Below are 17,673 nucleotides of genomic sequence, written 5' to 3'. Positions count from 1 at the left end.
AAAGTTTAGCAACATGCATTCATAAAAGATCATGAATATATTTTAAAGTAATACTGATTAAATATTGAATCAGTAAAAGTTTTGAGACTGTTTAAACTTTGGTCGTTGGAGGGAGTGAGATGTGGGGATGCATTGTGACATGGGAAATGCTAATTTTCATTGTTGCATCTATGCTAATGCTTGTCCAAATATACACTGAAAATAGGTTAAGCATGTGTGTGTGTGTGTGTGTGTGTGTGACAGCACAGGGGAAGGACTAAGTGGAACAATTGTGCAGAAAAGATAGCGGTTACCCAGATGAAAGACTTAAAGCATGTTTAATTCAGTTTGCCTGACAGATAGAATGTAACACAGAGCCCCAACGATACATAGTCGCCCCAGTCACCCGCAGAAGCAAAATTCAGTTCATTCTACAAATGATAGCACACGGTTAAGCCTGTGCCCTGACACATACTCACACATACCACTGGATTTAATATGCAGCCAAGATGCATGACTGTAAAATGAATGGGTGCCACCCACAGGAAAGAGAAATTGCAAATGAGATTTCTTTAGTATCTTGCTTTTTTGTCCTGGACAGCAATGCCATTAAATTAGGACCAAGGCTCTCCGTCATCTCCTGCTTCTCAGACGAGACTACTCTGTAAATAAACCCAGGAATCATTATTAGAGACTTCAACAGTCTTAAACTGTGCTCGGATAAATGCATTCACATAATTTTGATATTAGACATCTCCTCAGATAGCCAATCAGGTACAATTTTGCTTTAGTCTTCCAAATAATTTAAGAAAAATGCACCCCTATGGGGATTTTCAAGCACGTTTTTTTTTTTAAGAGTGCACCTGAGAGAAAGATATTAAACGTTATAATAATAACAATGTTCTGAGCAAGGTTTTACTGTTTTAATTAGAAATAATTCATAAAAATATAATTTCAAGATTTATAGATGAAGATGATTGAATAGACAAGAAGTGTGTGCTTTTATGCAGTTATACTGATCTGATTAGTCAATCCAGCACTATTTGAAATCATAACAGAGAGCTTTATCTCTCTCAGTGAATACTGCAATCTGTTTGCTGTGCTCTGTCAAACCAAATGTCAAAACTTTCAGGACAAATGAAATGACAGAAATCAAATAGCAGTTTATCAAAAAGCAATTAAATGTTGAACCTAACTCAGTGCCATAGATTTATTTCCTACTAAGATGTTTAGTTTCCTCAAGGTTTTGGCAGGATGCTGGCACGTTCTTCATTTAATAAAAAATGACTACCATATTAAAGCAATGATATATATGTGATATTTACCAAGTGACCGCTTATTGGCTCTGTTATTAAATCTACACCCCTACAGATATCTTTAGCAATATATTCAGCTACTATACTTTATAAATGGGGTGTCCACATGAAGAATTTAGCAGATGCACACTGAAACAGAGAATAATACTTGGCACAGCAGGAATGCAGAATCTGTCTGTTAATCTCAGTATGTCCTCAGGAAAACCCTGAGATACTGTCAGGACATGGAGAAACGAAACACATACTGCATTTAGATAGCGTATGAAGCACATAGTTGTGATGTATAAAAAGATAATTTAACACCCATCCGAATCCTTGCTGCATTAAACCAGCACCCATGGATTTCTACAATAGGACTGATGTTTTCAATTTTAAGGACAGTGTTTTCTTTTAGAAGGTGCAGGTTCTCTTTGAATCATCATTATCTTGCCTTGAGCAGGTCAATAAACTCAACAAGTTATTGATGTTTTCATACATTTGTGTATCATACAAAGTTCAAAAAGTCCTGCAGGATTTCAAACATCCATGTTGCTCTTACTAAACAAATAAAAAACAAAGTAAAATAACGCAAAGTGTACTTAAAGTCGCCATGAAAATAAAACAAAACACTGTCATTTGTTTTGGAATATTGTGGTATTTTTTACAAATGACTTATCTGTGAGCTTCATTATTTAAAAAAATAATAATAATTTCCGTCATAATCTTTAATCAAAAACACAAATATTCTCCCCTCCTCAAAACATTAGGTGTGTTCAACATCAGCTGTGGCTGGATGTAACCGATCGACGAGATGAGCCGCGCGCAGGTGGGGAGGTGCTAAAAACGGAGACGTGAAGTCGGACACGCTGTGGTTCCCGTAGTTTGCTGCATTTACGTCAGGCATGGCTGATCACATTGCGTTTGCTTGTTTTATCGCAGCTAACATGATTTGTAAGATGTAAACAACATAAAAAGTGAATTATACTGTTTTGAATGTCCGTGTATGAGCATGAGTGGAACTGAAGAGGCTTACAGCATCTGTTTTACAGGAATAAAGTTCAACATAAGCATATTATTTAAATACCAATGTAGTGGGGTCTACGTTTTTTTTCCCACTTTATTTTGATGAAAATGACACAATATAACATTGCGACTACATGAAAATAGCTTTAACTGTTATAAAAATACAGATTTGTGAGCATTCCTGTAAACTGAGGGCGTGAAAATAAACACGAAACACACGTCATTGTTGTCATGTGGTGAATCCGACCAATCGTGAAACAGCTGTGTCGTCATTACAGCCCGTGCAGCTCCTCTTCACGAACTGCGCTGGCTGACTCAGACGGCTGATCTCGAATCGTTCTCACGGTATGTCGAAGCCTTATGACACAGTGACGTGCCGGCAGCACCAGCTCAAGTCGGAAAAAATGACTAACCGGCATGCACTGCTTTAAGTCAGCTGCCGATCGATCTGCGCAGCGCCACATGAAGTCAAACACACCTGATCTCTCTTTATTTCCGGTCATTTGGTATGGCAGGTGGGCGGGATCCGGGGGAAGATAACAGCAATTAGCAACACAACCAAATTTCAAATGATCAGGTGTGTTCCAGATCATCCGGCGCTGCGCAGACCGATCAGTGAGGTTTGCCGCTTGCAGTCGAGGGAGGAGCTGAAGACGGAGCCGTCAAGCCGGACACCTGCTACTTGCCGTAGTGACGTGTGCGCCGTGTTTCCTTGTTTTTAATCACGAATGAAGTGAATTAGATGCTGAATTTGATAAAAACAAACCTTTTAATAAAAAGTTGCAACCAGAAACATTTTATATCGAATATTTTAATTGCTGCTTATACTGTATACCCGAAAATACTGGGAAACAAGCCTATATTATTAAAATACCAATAGAGTTTGTTATTTTCATTTTTATTTTATTACACAACACAATATAACATATTTATGCATATTAACGTGTTTTTTCCTGTTTTAAAAGATGAATTTATAATGTTTATTAGTGGAACTAAAGGTGGATTAAACTTGAAACGCACGTGATCGTTGTCATATCAGTGAGGCGACCAATCACGAAAAGTTGTTGTCATCACAACTCCGTGCAGCCGCTCTGGAGAGGCTGCACCGGCTGAGCTAGCCGGCTACTCTCAAAACGCTCTCGCGGTAGTTTAAAACCATATGACACTGTCACGTGCCTGCAGCGCCAGCTGAAGTCGGACAAAAATACTAACCGGAAATAACTGCTTCAAGTCGAACACGCCTATCCATTCAGATCTCTGTGAATAAATTCAAATCCAGCCCTGCCTTATTTCATTTCACTCGGATATATGTCACCACGGCAATCGCTACTTCCGTTTCATGGCGACTTTAATGTTATATTTTATATAGTTGCATTTTAAAAGAAAACATGTGTCGTAATATTTATAAAAATATATAAAATAATAGTTTTGATGCATTTAATATCACGCATATATTAAATGGGTTATGATTATGATTAGTGGTAGATGAGAGTATTCCCTCTTTTATATGTAAAGCGCTTTGAGTGCTGCAGAAAAGCGCTATATTAATGTAACGAATTATTATTAATGAATTATTATCATTATTATTCAAAATAGAGCACATGCAACTTCCAATAATGGTGAGGGGAGTGACGTTTACGGACAATGTGCGATATGGTTACCAAAACTGGTGGTTACCGAACACAGTGTGCAAGCTAACCAATCTGCATATATTATGCATTTCTGAGTGAGTGTCTTCATAAAAACATTGTTTATTATATAATTTTAATTGAACCCTTCTGGTGTTTTATCTACTTTTGGTGTATTTTTGCTGTTTAGTGCATAACATTTGGATAATTTACACTTTTAATTTGTTTTTAATTAGGATTTTTACAATCCAAAGAAACATTTAGCACTTCAAATCATTATTCAAAACAAAAGCATTTGTAGTGTTGAACGCGTATAAAAAAATACATTCCCTTTGTAATCCGGGAGTTTATCTTGCCAATACACAATGCAAATGAGACCTAAGCCAAAAGAAACAGTTTGTATCAGTGTGGCTCGTGTTGGGCTTGTACTCGGGATCCTTTACTAATGCTGACATAAGCCCAGGCTGTGATTTAGAGACTCAGGTGCTGGTGTAGCAGCAGGGATCGATGGCTTGTGATTGAGGAAGCAGCATGCTACAGTTCCCACTACGAGATCCCTCGCACAGATATTGGCATTAGAAAGCACCGCCAATGGCCTGGCATCTCCCTCTGCAGAATGCTGAGCTGAGCATTTTCTGCTCCGTCTTCTGTTTGTGTTGGTGTCAACGGTTTCTTTGCTTGTATTGGAGGTCTACTGGGGCCACAGCACATTGTTCTTTACATTCATTCGGGGTTTTTGTTCTTCTTTTGTCGTTACCACTTTGTCGAAATGTGCTACGAAGATAAATATCTGAACTGTAGTTTGGTCAATACACATATACGAATATTAACTGCAGCACAAACACATGAGTATATTCTTATTTGTTAGGGGTGTTTTCCAAGGCAAGTATTACTAATGCTATTGCTTTCCTTGGTCATTTTAACAAACCCAGAAAGGGTGTAAGCCTAGTCCCAGACTAAAATGCATGTTTGAGCTGTCTTTACTGAAAACAGTCCCACTGTGCTTTTTATTGTTTATATGTCTATTTGGTGTTTTCTATATGTTTAAAGACAAGCCATGGGCAAATTCATCATTCAACACCATTGCTGAGTATTTTCTTCATAAAATTGGAGACAGTCTCATTCCCGCTGTTTAAGAGTGCCTTGCTTTCCAACGTCACAAACATGTAAGCAATCACATCAATACAGTTCATCTGACACAGCCGAATGTAGCATCTATTTACATATATAGCTATGGTTCGAGAGAGTTCGAAAGAGTGGAGGCGGGGACTTCTGTGTATATCAATATCTATGGTTATATTAAATATCCTAATATAGCTACGGCTAAAGCCCGATTGATAGTCGTGCGTAAGCTCTACGCCGTAGGTTATCCGTAGCCTGTGCGTAGCTCTTCGTAGCCTGACGTGCACCTTGCAAAATGTTGAACAGCACGTCAGTTCTACGCGGACCGCAAGCGCTATGATTGGTCCACCACAACCCCTCCCGTCAGGTAAAAAAAATGGTATTTCCTTTTCCGACGGTGAAAACAAAGATGGGAAAAAGTTGAGGAGTGATTTAACTCAAACTGCAACAAAAGTCGCGGTTTATTAACTTCCATCATTGCTGGTCTTCTCAAATCATACACAACAAGTTGCTGTTTCTTCTTCGTTTGTGGGTTAACTTGCCAAGTTTCTTCTTCTTCTTGGTTACACGGGTGGATACTGCCTACCAGCGGTCTGCGAGTGTGTTTGCAAGTGACGCGGACGACGACGACGCAAAAGTATAAATGAAAACCGATGCGGAACCTACGACGTAGGACCTACGCACAACTATAATGAGCCCTTAGTCCTGGCTTAATCTAAACCCTGTTTGGGAAACCCAACCTTTAGGTATTACAATTAGGCACATTATTCGAACACATATCAATTCAGGACTTGTGATTTTTACCTGCCGGAATATATACAAGTCACATTGAAGGAGGGACCTTAGCTTTATCTACAGAGATGAATATCATACAGACTTGGCCAGTATGCAAGCCCTTTAAAAAATACCTTAGCAACCAACCAGAACATCCGTATAACTATACCCAAGCAACCACACATAGCATCTTGCATGGATAATTACCAATCAAAATCTGAGACAATGTATGAACCTGTTTGTTCTTATGACGCTCAATCGGGCAGGTTTTGTAACTTACTATTGTCAAATCACTCGTGTCCTCTAAAGCTATTCTCTGCATATTAAATCGCTTTGTCACGGTGGATTTAGCTTCTGTTATCCACTGAGCTTTTCCAGTTTCATTTCTGAACTGATCAGAGGTTTAAATGGGCGTTTTAAGCTATGTGCAAAGTTATCCTGCCGTGGCCGATGATTATAGCATTTCGACTTCTCACCCATCAAATTCTCCTACACATTTAACTGCAGCGAGTTCCTTTTCTGTGTTCACAGTGTGTAACTAAATGACACATTTGGAGATCATTATTGTGTCATACTCATAAGAGCTATGAAAATCTGTGAAACCAGCCTTAGCCATTAGGCTATTTTATATGGATTATTAAAGGGGACATATCATGAAAATCTTTTCCATGTTTAAGTGCTATAATTGGGTCCCCAGTGCTTCTATCAACCTAGTAAATGTGAAAAAGATCAACTCAGTAACTTAGTTTTGGTAAACCATTCTCTGCAAGCAGGCGAATAAAGGGCATTGAAATCTGCTTCCCCTTGTGATGTCAGAAGGGGATAATACCGCCCCTTAATCTGCACTATCCAACCACAGCACTGCCATATCAACTCATTTGCATTTAAAAAGAAACACACAAAACATCACATTTTTGCTCACAACTATCAAGTGGCGATTTTAACATGTTATAATAAATTATCTATATGGTATTTTGAGCTAGAACTTCACATATGTACTCTGGGACAACAAATATTTATTTGACATCTTAAAAAGTCTTGTGACATGTCCCCTTTAAAGTAAAGTTCTCCCAATAATGAAAGGTCTGTTATCATTTTCTCGTATGTGAAGTGTTCAACACAAGCGTGTTGCGACAAATTGCAGTAACTCTCTTGGCCTACACACTACCTACTTCAGTATGTGCATGCACAACTTATGTTTACAAAGTAATATTAATAATAATAATAATAATAATACATTTATTTTATATAACACCTATAAAAGTGACTTTCGCAAAGTGCTTTACAAAAAGGGAGGCAAAAATAATCAGGCCTCGTCCTGACAAGATATAAAATCATCTTTATTTCTATTACATCATATGTTGTAGTTTTGGAAAGTGTATTTTATTAAAGAGAATCACCGGTCACACCAGACACTAATGAAGCAAATAAATTAGTTAATAGTTAAAGGAACAGTATGTAGGATTGTGGCCAAAACCGGTACTGCAATCAAAAAACTAGTGGCCAATACACAACATGACAACATAAACATTAGTTGAGTGCTGGAACACCACTTTTTAAATGACAATATCCTGGCCGGACCACTGTTGTCAGTGATATAAGTATTTGAAATGAAAATTATTTCTTAATGTCTAGTGACATATCAGGGCCATTTTATGATTAATTGATATACATTTCTTACATACTGTTCCTTTAAATCGTTTCATTCGTGCCTTTTATCTGTAAAAGTTCAGATTTTTCAATTTGCACGAATCACGCGTTATGCACGCCAAATGCCCGAAATGCTCAATTTGCGCCACCTCATTTGTGTGAATCATGACGTAGGATGTCTATCGCTTCTTTGCATTGCCTTACATGTAGATTGCTCACACTTAACGCTTCATTCGCGTCTTGTGAAAACGCACCATTAGGAGCTCTTTAATGTCTGAAACTCAGAAAATCCTTGTTCTTTTTGTATCCTGTATAAGAAAGAAAATCATACAGGTATGAAACAATATTAAATTGGTTAATTATGACAGAATTTTAATTTTTAGGTTAATTATTCCATTAAGTCATTTTGGCAAAATGGAAGCAATGAAAATGGAAAGTGAGCAAATGCAGCAAGTGCACATGCTTTTACTAGCATACCACATGTACTGCCTTTCCATCCATACAAATGCCTTTTCTGATTGACAGAAGAATGAAACCCGGTTAGATAATCTAATGCTTGCAGAGACGTAGGAGTTTTGAATATCCAGACAAGCAGAGTCTCTGTGTATAAATGTATGATCAGTTCCAGAGCTTATTTTACTTATTGATGCAAAAACAGCTTCTGTGATTTACCATAGACATGCCATGCATTCATTTGGCTCACTCAATCTGTCAGTTTGGGGTCGTCCCTTCATAAAGGATCTTTCTAGTTCATCTCTAAATATCATTGCACACAAAATAACATCTGAATACAAAACAAAAACTGTGACTGTACAGGTACCTGAATCAAATTTTTGAGATGCATAAATTGTATTCGACTGCACTGCCCATCTGGATATATGCCCGGCTATAATGCTCTTCTCCTTTATTTAATCATCATTTAATGAATAACTGCTGCCGTGATCAATAGAGAATGTGCACAAATGTCTCTTTTAAACAAAATTACTTTCACCACCTGCCTTTTTAGGTGGTAACACTGCCCTGTTTGTTGTGCCTATTGAACAATGCTGACTTTTGCACAAAGGCCCCAATCAACAGTAATGTAAGCCTAGTTTAGTGTATAGCTCAGTGGTAGAGCATTGCATTTGCAGCGCAAAAGGTCAAGGGTTCGAACAAGTTAATAAAAATGTATGGCGTCTGTCCAATGTGTAAGTAAATATTAAAATAAACCACATAGCATGTAGATTGAAGGTGTATCAATGCACAGCTCGCACCAGTCCTGTGTAGACTATGGCACAAAAAGTGTTCTATACAAATGAAGAGTTTGGTTCCAAAACGCATTAAATCCATTTTGACTTGGTAAAAACGTGTTTTCTATAACAAGAAAGTGACAAGATGAAAACCACTATTTTCTGTTACAAACTTTCACATAGCATCTTTAGGTTATAAAAACAAAACATTTCAAATCCATAATTTGATTTTCAAAGATTTATTATAAAAATTAATATTTCTTTTACAAAATACAAAAAAAATCCATGACATACTTTTTCTTCAAAATGCTATAAATCTATTGAATCAATATATAAATTTGCATTCATATTTGCCATATAATATTCATTACGTTGACTAGTGGTAGACACTTATAAAAATAATAAACATTAATGGCATTAATCAAAACACTTACTTTGTCATATTAAGAACACTGTCATTGCTGCTGTGCTGTTATACTTGGGACATTGTCGCTGAACATTTTTCACAGCAATCAGCTGTAAAATGTTTTGGTCCTGCTCGATTTTCGTTGACTTTGAGTAAAATAATGGAAAGTAGATCCCTGGGGTCAATGTGTTAGCATGAGAGAAGCTTGATGCTGTCAGGAAAACAAGCAACACCGGCATTTTCTGTCTCCCGAGTGCCTATCGCGTAAATGATTAGATATTGATGGCTTATGTTTCTTTCCCATCACAGAAAACCACCACAGGTTTATCAATGCCATCAAAGTATAATTTGGTTTTTGTTTGTTTGTTGATCACGAAGTACAAGATGATGTAAACTAGGAGTCCGTGTATTCAACGCGCCACCATTGTTTGTTTACAGTGCGTGGAATGGTGCGCTGTGATTTGTTGAGTGGCGTTTATTGCGTTTTGGGAAAAAGGGAGAAAAAAATGAGTAAAACTGCGAATATTGCATTTTGCGTAAAATTAAGAATTTACTTTTAAATACTGAACTGATATAATACTGATTTTGGAAGTAACTATTTTTTTTTTAAATGGCGTTTATTGCGTTTTGGAACCAAACTCTTCAAATATATATAAACAATGTTATAATGGACTATTTCACATCCAGGGATGAAGGATCATGCTAATGTCGTGCACCCTGCACTGTTTTTGTTATTAAATGTAAGCTACAAAGTAAAATAGTTGTGCCATCTAAACATACAAGGGGTGATCCAAAGGTCTATGATAAACAACGTAAAACTTCACTAAAAGTAACAGTAAATTACAAACAATTTGAATAGATTCAGTTCAGATATATAGTAATGTTAAAATGTTTGTAATTGTTGTGTCAAAGACCATTTGGTATCTTTAACAACATGAATAGTGACTACAATAATTCTTGTAAAAATAAATCTCTATTTAAACCCGTTTTTCTCAAAATTGCCTTCCTGAAAATCACAGCAATTGGCCGACTTCCGACAGCCATACTTTTGTTTTAGACAAGCTATGAAAGAAACAAAAACAGATTTGTAAAGAGCTTGAACTCAGCTTTATATGCTATCATAACCTAAAATGTTTACAATTTCACCATGTGATTGTTTTATCCGAATCGCATCACAAATGTGCCCAGTGTGAAAACCACCTTAAGATGTTTAAATACACATACTGTCTTTGATAGGAAGGAATAGTTCACACAAAAATGAAAACTCTTAAAAGCTTACTCAAACTATCCAAACTGAACTGTTCCCAGGGCCATTTAACCCCAAAAGCCTGGTTTGTTTAACCAGTTTGATCACTCTGTATGTCACAGCCTCCCAAATGACTTAAAATAAAAATCCATAAACTTAACATTATACTGGACTCCATTGTTCTAAGAGAGCACTTCCTAACAACAAAAGCGTGCTTGGGCCTGAATTGAAAGTATAGTGTGAGCGCAAGAAATATAGTGGGAGTGGGGACATTCATGCTTGGGCACAGTTAATGCCAATCGTGCCAAATGTGAGTACACCCTAATACTCATCCTCTTACCATCCCAAATGTATATGACTTTTTTCTTCAGCTAAACACAAACAAAGAGTTTGATGACACATTAAGGTTGTATTTGTAAACATTATTTAATGCATTGCCATAAAGTAACAATGAACAATACTTCTACAGCATTTATTAATCTTAGTTACTAATAATTATTTTTAATTATTAAAGAGCCCATATTGTCCGATTCACGATTTGCCATTTCCTTTGGTGTGTAAGTGTGTATTAGTACATGTTAACGATATGCAAAAGATACATACCCCAAAGGAAACGATGACGCGAGTTATAGTCTCCAACGTAAATCTCTTTTCTTGGACTACAACAAACACACAGATTGTAGGCAACAGCTTACTTCCCTGGGATTTGTGATGTAGACAAGACCGACATTATCATAATTCCTCCCGCTTCAGACTGACCGCCTGTAAGTTAACTCCTGTTAGCATTGCATTGTGAGCGAATCTTTTAAACATGGTAAGGACTGTCACATTTCAGGCTGACGTCAGACTTATTCAGGCCAATCAAAACTTACAGATTAGCTGACCAATCAGGGACATAGCGCTTTTCAAATCAGTGCGTTTCAGGAAGAGAGTGAAATCTGGAGTTCACAAAAAAGTAAGGTATGTGGACAATAATATGTTTTTTAACCATAAACCACGTGAACACATTGTATTATACCAAATACACAAAATAACATTGTTTTAGTAATGAAATAGGTGCTCTCAAAAGTTGTAACTGTTAACATAAGCTAGTACACAATGAACTAACATGAACAATAATATTTGCATTACTAACAAAGATTAATAAATGCTGATAAACTATATTGCTCTTTGTTCGCATTACACTGTAAAAAAAAACATTGTTGCAGTTTCATTTTTAGGTTGAATCAATAATTTGGAGCTGCTTTAAATTAAATAAAAAAGTTTACTTAGTTTAAGTTATTTTAACTTTATTTGTATAATTTATAGCAGCTCCGCACTAAAGTTGAAGTGTACTGTAAATTCAAGTTGATTCAACTTAAAAATAAAAAAGTGCAACAGGGATTTTTTTACAGTGCAGGTAATGCATTTATTAATTTACTAAGTGTTACCAAGATATTTATATAAAAAGTTAATATTTGGACTCAATATGAAGCTCAAAAAGCACATGAAATTTGAAGTTATTGATGTGCTGCTATATTTGACTTTAGTGTTAAGATGTATTTGTTTAAAATACCATTTTTTCCCTATAGACCATTTCAAAAGATGTAAACAACACTGGTCCAGAAGCACTTCCTGTTTCCGTTTTTTAACACTAGATAAACGTTGGGATAAAATAGACCAACAGAACATATAAACCTGAATTAACTGAAGTTAAACACCTTAAGATAATAATATATGTGAAATAAAAAAATAACTGTCACAAACTGTAACAGGAAGTGTTTCTGGACCAGTGTTGTTTACATCTTTTGAAATGGTCTATAAAGACTTCAGTCATTTCACTTCAGAAACATTTATTAGCCTACTGTAGTCATTTGGATTACTTTTATAATGGTTGTATCTGCATTTTGGAGCTGTAACATGTTGAGTCCCGTCAGAAAAGTAACAGCATTTTGTTTGTGTTTAGCTGGAGAAATAATCCAAAATATCTGAGATGGCATGAGGATGAGCATAATATAAAAATTTAGATTTTTAGGTAAACTGCTCCTTTAAACAATCGTTCAGTAAATAAAGCAACACTTTTGCCATTAAATGCAGAAATGCAATGTTTAGGGAATTAGAAAAGCTTGTCACGATGCAGATCAACTTTTGACCTGTACGCTTGTTATAAGCCTCTCTGCACATGCTTTGATTTATGCATTTGCTGTTGAGGGAGATTTCTTTGTATTATTTTCCACTTACATTTACCTAGAAAAAAAATCTCTGGCCTTTTATCTCGAGTTTGAAGACGCCTACGGTTTAAAAAATAAGAATGAATCCCGCCATAGCCTTGGCCAATGAATCACAACAGTTGTCAGAAGAACACTCTAAGACGGCCTGCGTTATCGGCCTGCAGTCATAGCAGTACTCGTATATTTGCCTGATGAGAGGAGAACTGGATGAGCATATCTTGATTTAGCCTGAAGGTCTTTCCACGCAGTAGATAAAAGCTCTGTAAAGCAACAGCAAACACGCAAAGCCTCTGCTGCGGCACTGCGATAATACTATAATGCAAGCTAGTTAAAGTATTGCAACAACAAATTAGTCATGTACGTATTTATCTTAATGATGTTTTATTCCCAAAACATCATTAGTTGAAATATGTTCCCAACTTTAAATAAAACATTGCATTTGCCTTTTAGATCAGACGCTATCATAAATAAAGCTTCTCCGGCTGCATTAAACGTTATTCCCTCTCCAATAAACAAATCGAATACAAAGTAGATAAATTGTACATACGGTCCCCGAAATTGTTTTATTTGTTGTATTTTGTGCAATAAGGGGAAAAGTTGATACTGTAGTTCACAGAAGAGAGCTTACAATGCACTTTCCCTTCTTTCATCATCACTGTCCTCATTTTTCCTATCGTCTTTGTTTTCCACAGAGACGAGAGTCGTCTTCCTTCTCAAAAAATACCAACAACACTTTCAACATCGTGGGAACCTACAGCATGGGCGTAGCCAAAGATCCAGGACTGACCACCGTCTCCAAGAGCGCCACAGCCACAGCGACGTCCACCCCATCCCAGCCGGTCCGAGAGGTCCGGCTGCCCAAAATGGATGGTGAATACGTGCCGGAGGGAGGGAGGAAGTCATACAATCGGGTCAGCAAAGTGGACAAGATATCTCGTATCATTTTTCCTGTCCTTTTCTTCATCTTCAACTTGGGCTACTGGGCAACGTACGTCAACAGAAAGCCGGCCATCAACCAGTCAAGCCCCCAGAAATAGACACAGTCACCAAAACCGCAAAAAAACTGCCAGTCCGGCCTTGACCGGTGATGTGAGGCTACTGCTTGCATAACATGCGTTCGTTTTTTTATTCTTTTTTACGGTCTGTCGTTTTCGTGTGGGTGCCACACAGCTATGTAGGTCCAGTCTTGGTTAGTAGTTGTTTTTGCAGATTTTAATGTGCCATTTCCTGCATGAGTTTAAGTATGAATTCTCAAGATGCTGACCCTGGTTTTATTACCAGTCCTGTGTGGATGATCATTACTTACCGACTAAACCCCATTAGTGTGAATCATCAGGAGGAAAAATCCAATCCTCATTGGCTGTCGGTCGCCACGGCGAGTCCCTACAGCCTTTCAGCAGCCAGAAGCGATGTCTGTAAGCGTGTTATTATTAACGAAATCGCCTAGAAACGTGTTCTCATCCCAACACCTCTTCTCTTTCTGTGTATTTACCTGTCCAGTGACTCTTATTGTTTGACCAGCCTGAGAAGGCTGCGAGATAAAGAAACTGTGTGCCTTTTTTAATCTCTCGCCCGCAGAGATGAATAGTTTGGCACATGCTGACATTGTCTTCGAGCATACGCCTACCTAATGAAAAACGAGTCAGCGTTGAATGAACTCTCACAGGTCGGTATTAAACTCGGAGTTCTGCCGCATGCGAGTTGATTTAATGCTGACGGCTAACCGTGAGGCGCTGGGCCGGTCGCCGTTGTTTTGTTCAAGGCCGACGCGAGCAAATGGGATCTAAGAAAGTATTCGGCAATTTGTTCCACTGTAAGAAGTAATAAAGCATTTCGGTGAGGAATATCAAGGCTTGGGCCAGTGCCACACCAGCAGGTACATGCATCGAATTTCATTACCTCATGCTGAAGTGTTGCTGGTTTCGATCTTTTTACTGATTTCATGGTTTATGTATCGAACAATCCAGTATTCATTTTTGGGAATGCAAATGCAAATTTTTATTAAATATAATCTCATTACTTTTGCAATGATAAGCCACCATCGTTGGTTACCGCGTGAGATATGTCGTACGATTCGTAGATGTGTAGTAAAGAATTGTTGTTTATTTACTGTAGCTAGAACATGCGCTCGAAATGGATGTGTGGATGTGTACAAAATCCAGTGGTCTTTTATTTGTTTATTATAAAAAATAATTTATTTATTATAAATATATGTATATATTGTACGTTATTTCTTTATTTCACATTGACTTTATTAAGGACCTTGCGTTTGGACAAAAATATCCTTTGCATTCACGTAGAAAGTGCCAGGTTTACATGTGAACTTAAAATGAAGACATTTTGTAGATAAACAAAAAAAAAGTTGCGTAAAGTATGTACTTATGTGACAGCAAGCTATATTAAGCAAAAAATCATTAACCTTAACATTTCATTCATCTCACGAAGCATTAACGTAGCTGTTCATCAGTAGCTTCAGACGCACTGCATAGAATCTTACTCATCGATAATTTTAATTTTAATAATACTTTTATTAGTATTTATTCGCAAGGAGAGTAGTTAGGGCCAGTGTTTACTTTAATATCCATAAGACATGTGGAGGTTTTTCCATAACACACACAATACATGGGATGTATAAAGAATAAATTAATGCATGACAATCTCTTCATTAGCTACATCACCACCACACACTTACACTTATCTTCATTACAGTAGTCTTTATGTTTTTGTATCTTGTAGTGGCCCTTGAAATAACTGTATTTATGGAGTGCATATCTGTACATCTTTTATGAGCTACGGTAGGGCTAGATCAAATGGTGGTTTAGTATTGATTGTTGACACAATTAGTGCAAATCGTAAATAAAACCACATCTAAGAAGTATATTTATATAGGAGTTTAATCATCTATTTATGCTAACTGCATATACGATAGCATACATGATCTATGTTTTTTACGGTATAAGATATAACCTTTATAGCGTCAGTACAAAACAACAACAACAACAATATCGGGTAGAGCTATGTAGTGGCATGATAGTTGACTCGAATATAAAAGTCACCGTTGTAATATTTTAGATACCGTTAGCCCACTTGAAATCGAACGCGTTGTCGTGTCGAATACCGTCATTGTTAATTCTGTAAACTGATTTCTTACAGATCAGTGAAATATTAGATGTGTAAAATGTACAGTATATTTTATAACGTTTATTAGCAATGTTTTAGCTATTTACGTTCATTCGAGTGAAGCTTAATGGATAATACAAATGCTCATTGGTAATTTTATCACTGCCGGATGTTAATTGAAAAAATGCTGGAGAAATTACTGTTGCAAAATTATTCCACAACTCGCTTTAAAGCAACACTAAAGAGTTTTTTTTACCTTAAAATAACGTTTCCAAAAATGTTCCAGTTGTTCATCCACTCGAAACAGGGTGAATGGCACTTTCACATTCGCTTTGCAGACCTCTATCGGCCAAAATCGCACTAAAGAAGTTTTCAACCGTCGGGTCGCGGTCCTGTAGTTCGAGTGAAAACTACAAAAACTTGCTTTACGGCAGACCTACAATCCAATCAGAGCCAGCTTTGCTGCAGTAGGCTAAATTATTAAAGGAATAGTCTACTCATTTTCAGTATTAAAGTGTGTTGTTGCCTTGGCTGGGAATTGTTGATGCATCCCTCTATCGTCTGTGTGCGTGCACGTGGGCGCTGGAGCGCGCTGCGACGCTTCGATGGCATTTAGCTTGGCCCCATTCATTCAATGGTGCCAATCGGAGATGGAGTTGGAGGTGGCCAAACACATCAACGTTTTTCCTATTTAAGACGAGTAGTTATACGAGCAAGTTTGGTGGTACAAAATAAAACGTAGCGCTTTTCTAAGCGGATTTAAAAGAGGAACTATATTTTATGGCGTAATAGCACTTTTGGGAGTACTCGACTCGGCGCAGTAACACCCTTCCTCTCCCATTATGAGAGGGAGAAGGGGAGCGGACTTTTCAGGCAAGTCGAAGTACTCCCAAAAGTGCTATTACGCCATAAAATATAGTTCCTCTTTTAAATCCGCTTAGAAAAGCGCTACGTTTTATTTTGTACCACCAAACTTGCTCGTATAACTACTCGTCTTAAATAGGAAAAACGTTGATGTGTTTGGTCACTTCTAACTTTGTCTCTGAATGGTGCTATTGAATTAATGGGGCTAAGCTAAATGCTATCGAAGCATCGCAGCGCGCTCCAGCGCTTACGTGCACGCACACAAATGATAGAGGGATGCATCAACAATTCTTAGTTAAAGTAATAACATATTTTGATGTCGGGAATGAGTAGACTATTCCTTTAACCACAGTGGTAATGGACAATTCTGCTTCCAACCTGTAGGGGGAGCAAACAGCAAAAACTCTTTAGTGTTGCTTTAAAACACGCTTACGTGTTTGAAGTCGCCTCTTACTGCCCCCTTGACCCGGACCTTTCTGGATCATTTTGAGAGATCAGCCTTGATTGCAACTGTACTCTGCCAGACGTGTGCACTTTTTTTAAAAGTTTACTGTGAAGAGGCAACCTGCCAGGCTTCCTGTACATACTGTATCAAAAAAGTCTAATGAATTTACTGCATGTCCCATAGCGTCAGAGATGTCTGATTCAACCTTGCGGTTTCGTAGACAAGTGATACCTGATAGATGTTTACTTTGGTTTCTTTTCACACTGTCTGGCTTCGCTATGCCGTTTATTCTTTGTGAGAAGGCTCGTACTTGACAAGCAGTAATAAATGACAGGGGAGAAACCCAGGGGATTTTGTATGTACACTTGTATCGGGCTTCTATTAATGTAAAAGACAGTTAAAGATGAACATGGTTGGTTTGTTTTGACAACATCGATCTTGTGCCTCTCGGTGGTTCGTCATGTCATGTGAGTCGTATTCTGGCGCATGCTAGATATTTTTTGTTTCTTCGTGTTACACTGTGATTTAATACCAAAAGGCTGATAGGACAAGTGACCTAGAACCTAGTGTCTAGGAAAAGACTGAAATCATCATTTCTCGACTTGTCACTTTAGTCGTATTGAACAGTGGAAATTGCTTTGTCCTTGGTATAAATGCCGTTTTGAGATGAGACGCAAGATCG

The 17,673-nt window shown here is 37.4% G+C and overlaps 1 protein-coding gene across 2 annotated transcripts in view; it reads left to right on the top strand.

Moving 5' to 3' along the window:
• The window catches only part of gabra3 (gamma-aminobutyric acid type A receptor subunit alpha3), a 253,492-nt gene extending 237,044 nt beyond the window's left edge, over nt 1–16,448 (top strand). Inside the window, exon 9 of one of the 2 annotated variants that reach the window (XM_055179776.2) lies at nt 13,255–16,448. In XM_055179776.2, coding sequence (XP_055035751.2) covers nt 13,255–13,599 — 345 coding nt within the window. In that variant the 3' untranslated portion in view covers nt 13,600–16,448. The remainder of the gene's footprint in view (nt 1–13,254) is intronic. The other variant, XM_055179775.2, reaches the window with a different exon arrangement.
• Nucleotides 16,449–17,673: the final 1,225 nt, after the last annotated feature.

This window comes from Misgurnus anguillicaudatus, chromosome 9 (assembly GCF_027580225.2).
Source record: "Misgurnus anguillicaudatus chromosome 9, ASM2758022v2, whole genome shotgun sequence".
NCBI classification, from domain to species: domain Eukaryota; kingdom Metazoa; phylum Chordata; class Actinopteri; order Cypriniformes; family Cobitidae; genus Misgurnus; species Misgurnus anguillicaudatus.
The sequence above is the reverse complement of the archived record's forward strand: the minus strand, read 5'-3'. Positions and strand labels throughout refer to the sequence as shown.